The sequence below is a fragment of the Vipera ursinii genome (assembly GCF_947247035.1).
Source record: "Vipera ursinii genome assembly, chromosome: 2".
NCBI lineage: Eukaryota > Metazoa > Chordata > Lepidosauria > Squamata > Viperidae > Vipera > Vipera ursinii.
The window spans coordinates 25,281,680-25,290,841 of record NC_139513.1 but is presented as its reverse complement, the minus strand read 5'-3'; the positions used below and the strand labels follow the sequence as shown (position 1 = coordinate 25,290,841).

The 9,162-nt window shown below is 41.0% G+C and overlaps 1 protein-coding gene across 2 annotated transcripts; it reads right to left on the bottom strand.

Moving 5' to 3' along the window:
* Positions 1 to 903: 903 nt before the first annotated feature.
* On the bottom strand, positions 904 to 8,875 carry LOC310636811 (uncharacterized protein). 2 transcript variants are annotated; one of them, XM_083356915.1, is made up of 2 exons: positions 8,599 to 8,875; positions 904 to 6,590 (listed from the first exon to the last, which is right to left on the bottom strand). In XM_083356915.1, the coding sequence occupies exon 2, from the start codon at positions 6,561 to 6,563 to the stop codon at positions 5,373 to 5,375; it is 1,191 nt and encodes a 396-aa protein (XP_083213041.1). In that variant the 5' UTR covers positions 6,564 to 6,590; positions 8,599 to 8,875; the 3' UTR covers positions 904 to 5,372. The 2 variants fall into 2 exon arrangements, with proteins under 2 accessions (XP_083213041.1, XP_083213042.1); XM_083356916.1 differs by having other exon boundaries at positions 904 to 6,570.
* Between the last annotated feature and the right edge of the window lie 287 nt (positions 8,876 to 9,162).

Below are 9,162 nucleotides of genomic sequence, written 5' to 3'. Positions count from 1 at the left end.
CCAGGAATTTAAACTACTTCATTACAAAGTTTATAGTTACTATTTCTCAATCTAATCTAATTTACAGGATAATTGTGAAGATAAAGGTTGGAGGTGAGCTATGCAACCTTCCTTAAGATACTTTGGAGGATAATAAAGATAAATAAGAACTGACCAAGGTTTATTCTAAGGCAAGTTTGTTAGAACTTTAAATGTTTTCCATACTGAGGCTTAACTTCTGAGCAAGAATGTTCTGAAGTTTATGATTTCACTCATATGGCTAATTCACCTCTGCCTCTGGACGTATTGTCTGAATTTGCTTCAAGGGAAATGAAGTAATTGTGAAAACTCATTTCACTTAGCTGATGCTACCTCCTCTGGCACAGGTATCGTATAATCTGCTTTTCTGAACAGAAATAGTCCTTGAAAATATAAAAACAGCATTATAGAAAATTTATTGAAAGAAGGGCCTTTCAGGGACAGTTGATTTGGCATTCTGCTAGTTTGTAATTTTTTTTTATTTTTTAAAACATTTCATAACACTTTAAGCAGTTTTGGGTAGATGAATTAGCTTGATCAATGAAATATCAGAATGAAATCTGGTATATACAATGGCTCAATGCAGTACTTTAAAACTGAATTAAAAATACATTTGCTGTGTTCACATAACAATCAATGCCCAACAAGTATTTTAAAAAAATCACATTTTTTAAAGCGGTAGTGTAGTTTTTAAGAAGTTAAGTGTGTCTGAATTTCTACCAGATGCTGAATCATAATTTCCCCTCAACTATTATATCCTAGTCCGGGGGTAGGCAACCTTGGCTTTTTTATGACTCGTGGAGTTCAACTCCCAGAATTCCTGAGTCAGCTATGTTGACTCAGGAATTCTGGGAGTTGAAGTCCACGAGTCATAAAAGAGCCAAGGTTGCCTACCCCTGTCCTAGTCTAACAAAGTTGTGTGGACCCAGCCATTCAATATATTATACTGTATGTCCAGTTTTAATGCTGAACATTCCATCCTCCATATATTTTCAAAAGACGGAAAAATACAATATCCTGCCTTTGATATTTGTAGTCAAAACTGGTATCAGAATTAAATGATACCAGTTCCAAGACGGTTCCACACCCATTTGCCCTATTCAGGTGACCCTGAATAGATAAACCTCCAAGTGGCCTCAACAACTCTAAGAAAGAGTGCTAACCACCAGATGACTGCAAGGAATATAAATCCTTCCATTCTCCACCATTCAGTCAGAACTGAAGAAGCTTCTTGGATGAGAAGCCAAACGTCTTCAGGGAAAAACAAAGAAAGCCCAGTTGCCTTTTGAAAAAGCACCTTTGGGACAACCGTGACTTGAATCTCCATAGATATTTATCAAAATTAAAGCAGTGTGCATATGTGAATTTCAAACAGTAGCTTGATTTCTGTGTTCAGCTTTAAACCAGGATAAAGTATAGCACAGTGTGATAACCTTCCTTATGTAGTACAGAAATGATAATATTTGCTATGTACATTTACCATATGGGCCTCCATTTAAATTTCCATTCCCTTTGAACTCCTTAGTTAATTCTGTAGAAGTGGCAAACAATGCAAAAATAGATTATAATACAGTACATTGAAGTGATTTTTTCTAACACTGTGCTTGACTAGTTATTTCAAGTACTTTGAATGATTATTAAGTACAAAATCCACCTTATGATGCTTTTACAGAATTCTCCCAACTAGTGCTTGAATTAATCATTAAAAGCATACTTTGTTTTGGAAAAAGTTGGGAATTGGTGTATCCAAAGAATGAAATTCAAGATTGTGTTGCAGGGAATACAAGACAAATGGAAGATGGTTTGAATTCTGACCCATACACCATATATTTGATACAATTCACCATGTCCTGGTACAATTTACCCAAGGGATTAAATACATATTATTTTATGTTACTATTATATGATGCACCCTCCAATTTTCCTTTCCTCATCAACATCAATCTAATTAACGTATTGCAAACAAGACTAAAATGATTTGCCCCTTTCGATTTAAAACAAAATTAACTATACTATGGAACATTTGCTGCAATACATCAGAAGTAGAAATATAGGATTGGGGAGCCTCAACTATTTTTTAAATCTAAAACCATTCTATTTCTCGTGTTTGAACTGCTGTAGCCTTCCTTCCTTTATATACATGTCTTGGACAAAGTCTCTGCAAATATACTGAACTTACTTCTGAAAAAGCATGGATGGGCATGCACTGCATGGTACAAATCACTGATAAGCATATGGTATGTATATATTTTAGGAGTGTAACACATCATCTTTTTTGATGTTCAAGAACCAAGAAAAACAAAAGCCACAACACACTTCTCAATACCAGAAATGATATTGGGTACTCTTTTGCAAAGTACAAGCAGAAGAATATATCTGAACCATAATGGGACAGAGGTCATTCTGATTTACAATGGAGTAGGGCTTTAAAGGGCAAAGGAGAGAAACATTCAAATGCTACTTTAGGTATTCTGCAGCCATCCAAATTGAGGCATGACTCTTTTTTTCCTCTTTATTTCTCAGCAAACGAGTCTTCCATCTGCTCCTCAGCTGAAATTAGGGTCAGTTGCCCCAAGGGAAGGCAAGAACTTCTCTCGCTCCTGTTCATAACAGGTTTGTATACTATTCTGAAGGTTTTACTCCTTCCCTGTGATTTTCCTCACATAAAGAGGAGATTGGTGACAAGCCTATTACAGCCATCCCCTTTCCTGGCTTCTCACTCCCCTATTACCATAAGTGCCAAGGAAGATTTCCATAGCAGGAAGCCTTCTCTTATTCTAATAAGTTTCTTTCAGGAGAATTAACTGAAAATTTTCTGCTGCTAAAGTTATCCCTCCAATGTGTGGATAGCTACCTTCCTGATGCAGGTTCTAACCATCTAGGGGCATCTTTATTTGTGTAAAGACCTTTCTAAATAGGGCAACACTCACAAAGAAATACAGGTAGTCCTTGAGTTACAACCGTAATGGAGCCTGCCCATCACTGTCAGAATTCAATATGATCTCTAAATAAACCGCCTCATTCACGACCCCCTATCTCTGCTTTTCCCCCAATACATTCATTAAATGAATGCACAGGTCATTAAGTGGGCCGTCTCAGAAGTGGGGGAGACTTTGGGGGGCCTAATGCAGGCAAAACCCCACCTGCACTGGACCTCCCAAGGGCTCTCTCTACCCCGAGAGACCCCATGCTCCACTTTGCGTCCTTTGGGGTCCCCACAGCCCTATGGGCCTCCTCCTTATCTCAGCCCCTCACAATTGCACACTTACCTTTCAAAGATCCTCAGAGCTAAGGAGGTCAAGGTAGGGAAGGAGGACAGGCCGAATCCGTTCCTGATCCACGTGGCAAAATCAAGAAGAAACTCTGCCAGCTTTCCTTTTATTGTCAGCTCCTCCAGCATTAGCTGCACTAGCATAAAACTAGTGTAGCTAACGCTGGGGGAGCTAAGACCAGTGATAAAATGAAAACTGTTAGGATTTATTTTCCTCAATTGTGCTCATGGCCTAGCAAAGGCCCAGCAACAGAGCACCTGTCCTCCTTTCCCACCCTGACTTCATGACTTCTGAATCTCTTCGAAAGATGGCAAAGTAGGCCCAGCATCTGAGGGGACCTGGCAGGTCAGGATGGGGGAGAAATAGGTGGGTGGACATGCTGCAACATCTCTGGTTGGTCAGTCTGCAGGGGCACTGCAGGCACTGTAACTTTGGAACGAGGCTGTATGTAACTTTTGTGTTTGTGTGTGTGTGGGGGGCAAAGATGCGTGCTGTAACTTCAAATGGTCGACCTGTCATACCTCAAGGACTACCTGTATTAGAAGAAGTCACTTGCATTTTCCCATTAAGGGGTGTGAAAATTATCCCAAACCCAAGGAGAAACACAGTAATAGTTTGCTTATGGAGCACATTTAAACTGTTCCAAGTTGTATAACCCTTTGCCACAATTTTTATGAACAAATAAGGGCTATAATCCCCATATTGCAAATTTCACAGGGCTGACTCAGACCAAGAGAACGTTTGCCAAAGGCCACCAAGCAGTGGCGAGACTGAAACCGAAGCCTTTCCGATGCGCAGTTCAGTCTTTTAGCCATTGTCACTTGAGAAACAGAGAAATCTACTCCAAAATATTCAATGAACTCCACTATAAAGTAAAAAAAAATAGAAAAATAATTGCACTGGTAATTTAAACCTCTGATATTGTCATACAAGCCTACAAATGCACGGCAGTGACCAGGCTAGATAAGATGCCAGATTGCTCTTCACTAACACTGAGGGGGACCATCTGCTTTTTGTGCTTCTGAGGGCATAACGTGACATCCGTGGAGACGGATGCCAAGAACTGGAGCTTATATCAGTTCAGCTGTTTCACCCAGCACTTTTATTCCGATTAGCAGTACTGCTCTATAGCAACAGTCTTTCCCACTCATGTTACCCAAGATGTTTTAAGCTGAAAAAGCAAAGGATTAAATCCAAGACCTGCTGCATACAAGAATGTGTTCTCAGCAAGTATTCTATGACTTCCCCCCCCGCCCCCCAACCACCCACCCACCTGCCAGCTTTGGGAACAGCCACAATGAAGAGTCACCAAGCACAGGGTGATCAAGTTTATAACTCAAGATTCCAAGCCGTGAAGTTTCCATAGTCTGCTGTTAAAAAAATAAAGAAAGGTGGGTCAAGGAAGTAGACTAAATCTTGACGGCTTCTCTTCCGCTCCCAAATGCACAAAGCAAAGCAGGTTTTTCCTCACATGCAAATTTCCACTGGCTTTAAATAGCGGCAGCATAAAACCATGAAGCAGTCCACTGGAGGATGTATGCCAATTTCATGTGGCAATATATGCTATTTTCGTATGCATTACAAATAAAAGAGCTTGCTGTCTTCACAGAGTTTGATGTGAGTGTTAATTGTTTCCCCTTCGCTGCTATTAACACAACTTTTCACAGCTTCCAATTCTTTCACTGTGGGATACTAGAAGGTTAAGATATTCTCAGAATCCAGGAAAAAGTAAAGGCTAATATGCCTGAAGGTGTTTGAAATGGGATGTCATTTTCAAAATCATAACAAGGAAAGATATGGATTATCCAGGGAAGATTCTAAGATCCTACCGGTATTGAGAGTCTTGGATGGAAAGGAGGGAATCTAGAAAGAGGATCTTAAACCAGCGCCAGAGAAGTAAACATTGCAAAGGGATCCTGGCAACATATTCAAATCTTTTTATACTCTTGCAGGTTAGGTTCAAGGGATTTGGAGAAATGATCCTTCAGGAGATGAGGAACAGATCACTGTTTGAGACATCTATCACTAAATTCTTTAGGGGCTGTAACAGAGAGGAACTTGCAGGTAATTCTTCTTTAGAAATTACCCGATGTGGGTTTTTTGATGCCTAGTCAGATGTGAATTCCGGTTAAATCTCTTCCCACACCTGAGGCACATGTAAGGTTTCTCGCCCGTGTGGATTCGCTGGTGCTTCTTGAGACATGAGCTTTGGCTGAAGCATTTGCCGCACTCTGAGCATTTATAGGGCTTCTCTCCTGTGTGAATCCTTTGATGCTGGATCAGATCAGAGATCCCACGGTAATTTTTCCCACACTCAGAACAGAGATAGGGTTTTTCTCCTGTGTGGATTCTCTTATGAACAACAAGATGAGAGCTTTGGGTAAAGCATTCACCACATTCTCTGCAAATGTAAGGTTTCTCTGCAGTGTGTATTCTCAAGTGTCTGATAAGGTGGGAGCTGACCAGAAAACCTTTTAAACAGACAGGACACCCAAAAGGCTTTTCTCCTGTGTGGATTCTTTGATGAGCAACAAGATTAGAGCTCACACTAAAACTCTTCCCACAGTCAGGGCATTTATATGGTTTCTCTCCAGTGTGTATCCTCTGATGTGCAATCAGGGTTGAGCTCTGGGAAAAGCTCTTACCACACTCGGGGCACGTGTAAGGTTTCTCTCCTGCATGAATTCTTTGGTGCTTCACAAGGGCTGAGCTGTCACTGAAACGTTTCAAGCATTCACGGCAAACGTAAGGTTTTTCTCCAGTATGGGTTCTTCGGTGCCTGATAAGAGGCGAACACCGCTTAAAGATTTTTCCACAGTCAGGGCACTTATAGATTCTTCCACCCTTCCGGGCTGTGGCTTGGTTAGGTTCCCCAACAGCTCCTGCCCGTGGCATGGTTTTACAATGTCTCTTTCTTGGAATATAACCTGGGATCTCAGGACCAAGTTCATTGTCACAGGGTATTTCATCCCCTTGGATTTGAAAAACATTGATTTCATATTCTTCCAACAGGGAACTTTCTTCTGGAAGAAGTATCTCTTCTTTGACTAGATTTTCTTCTTCCTCTGGGAGAATCACCTCTATTTTCAACAGATTTTCCTCATCCTCTTCTTCTTCCTCCTCCTCCTCCTCCTCCTCAAATATTTTCTCTTCTTTCACCAGGTATTCTTCATCCTCTCTAACTGGGAACATTTCCTCCTCTTTGACGAAGTTATCCTCCTCCTCTGATAGAATTTCCTCCTCTTTCACCAGGTTATCTTCTTCGCTCATCATCTTTAACCTGTTTGAACAAAAGGATTCCTGAAATATACAAGCCAGAGCATCAGCAAGCTGAAGTTAGGAAATCAGGAACATAAGGGGGTGGGGGATGGGAGTAGGCAGACAAAAGATTAAAAAAAAATTAAGCGAGGAAACAGATTAAAGAAATCACACTCCTATGAGCTTTTATTCAATCAACCCTTACTACCTAAAGCAGGATTTGGCACCTTTCAAGTCTATTTCCTTCTTAAAAATGGGCAAAATTCTATGACTCGGTCCCATGATTCAGTAGCATTATGCAGTACTTAAAACAAACCCCATGGCCTGTTATCTCAGTATTTTGTACAACAGCCCTGTAAGATGGGTCTTTTGTTGCAAATTACGCAACCGACAGGTAATATTTTGCCTAAGATCACAAACTGACTAGAAAAGCTGGCTGAACTTTCTTGAGCCTGAGAATGCGTTTATACTATTATAGGGTGACCAATGGCTGATCAAAGTAAATTTAACTAAGGCAATGTCGTGAAGCACAGCATTTCAGAATGTGCTAGGAAATTCCTGAGTTAAATATAAACAAGCCATACACTCATAGCCTTATAATCACTTAAATGTGGTTGTAAATTGCATAAAAAATAGTAGGACTTATTTCTAAGGAAGCATATTCAGGATTGTATTGTATTTGGCCTTAAGTATGCTCAAGACCTTCTCTTTCCAAATAAGCAAATATGGAACTATCTGATGAAATATCTGATGAATTTATAGGATTATTCTAAGGATCAGAGTGATCACACAGATCATAAGTGTCTATTTATCATTATTACATTATTATAATCATTACTACATTATTATTTACAGCTAGGGTCATCCCAGAGCATACTGAAATTGTGCCGCTGAAATCTGGCCACAAAATTACCTGATTTCCAAGACATGATATTTGGCTTAAAAATGGAAATACAATTTTTTAGGAAATAAGAAGGAAGGTGAAAGATTCCTATTCTCATTCTTAAAAACTTTCAAAAGACCAAATATAAAGAAAAATATGGTCCAAAAACGTTCAGTTCTCTACTTCCAATGATGTCAAAAACCTCCTTGACCACTTAGCTGGCTGGGTTGATGATCCTGGGTCCCCAATCTCTAAAGCTATCTGTTCTGAATTTTAAGGTACATGCTATAGGAATACTGCCCTCAGACATGTAGTTCTTCATTGTTTTGGACAAGGTCATTTGCAGTAAACTCATGTGTTTCAGTCCCTTGACCTTGAAAGAAATCTGAAAGAAATCTCACGGGAGTGCTTCTGTCAAAATTGACTTGAAGCATGTCAGATCAAAGGGAAATTGTATATCCCAACCTATTTGAACTCCCTAATTGCCATTTAGGGGCAATTTAAACAATCCCATAAAATGGAACCATTGTTAGAGAATCCTTTCCCCCCCTTCCCCTAAAGTGTAAATAATCTGCTGCCCTTCAGAAAATGTTATTGTAGCTCACCCTGCCTAGACTATTATGGCTGGAAAATCTGGAAGCTTCCGTTATACAACTCCTGGAAGAAAAGATGTGGCTGGCTTAGGATGGTAGGAGAACTTTCATTCATCCATTTTTATGACCGAGGTCATCCTGCGTTCTTGGGTCCTATTTATGTCCATTCTACTTATTTAAAAAAAAAGATTTTGATTCCAAACAAGTACCTATGATGATTGGAAGTATTTCGTGCAACTTATCTATTGACGACATAACGGTGGAGGAAAGATGCTCTCTGTTTCCCCTCACCCCCCCCCCTTTTCTTTCATATTCAGGGGTTGAGCTCTGACATTCAAGATAACCTATCTGCCACTTCGTTCTGTGTATTCCCTTAAATTCAATGAAAATTGCTCTCGGAAAACGTGTCAGGACTGCAAACGAAGACGAAACCGAGCCGATGCAGCCTTCGTCACCAACAAGGCACTCCCATCCCTTCCTCTCCGCGCCTAGTGTAATAAAACTAGTTATATTTATTGAATTTCTTTCTCTCTCTCTCTCTTCCCCCCCCCCACCATCATTTCCAAATGGTTACCTGTGGGTGTTCAAAGAGTTAATGGCTGCAGCGCCCCGGGAAAGCGAACCGATCCCAAAGCTGCGGCCGTCGTTCACTCCGGTCGTGCAGCGATCAGCGATCTACTCCCGGCCCAGATCATCCGGGGCTGGGTGGGCCTAAATCTCAACGGGCGCGATTTTGCAAGCGCTTTGCGCTGCACTTTCGACGTTAAAGTAACTCGGGGGACTAAATACGAACGTACACAAATGAATGCACGAGTGGAACAGCGGGCCGCCTCTCTGCCTTTTGTTCTTTCTTTTCCCCACCCCGGATCTATTCCTCCGGATTCGTCCGCCGTTGCTGGCCACGCACGGCCCCGCGATCTTGAGCCAACCCCTTCCTGTGCCGTTACAGTTTCTAAGCCGGACTGCAACCGTCTACCCTTCCGCAGCTAAACTGGCCCTCGAGTCTCCCGTGGAAAAAAAAACCAACAACAAACAAACTGATTTTTCAGGAGCTGGACAGACGTCCTGGAGCTATAGCAGGTTGCCGCTTCACGTGTCAGCAGGTTTCTTTATCAGACACGTGTGCGTGTGAATAGAG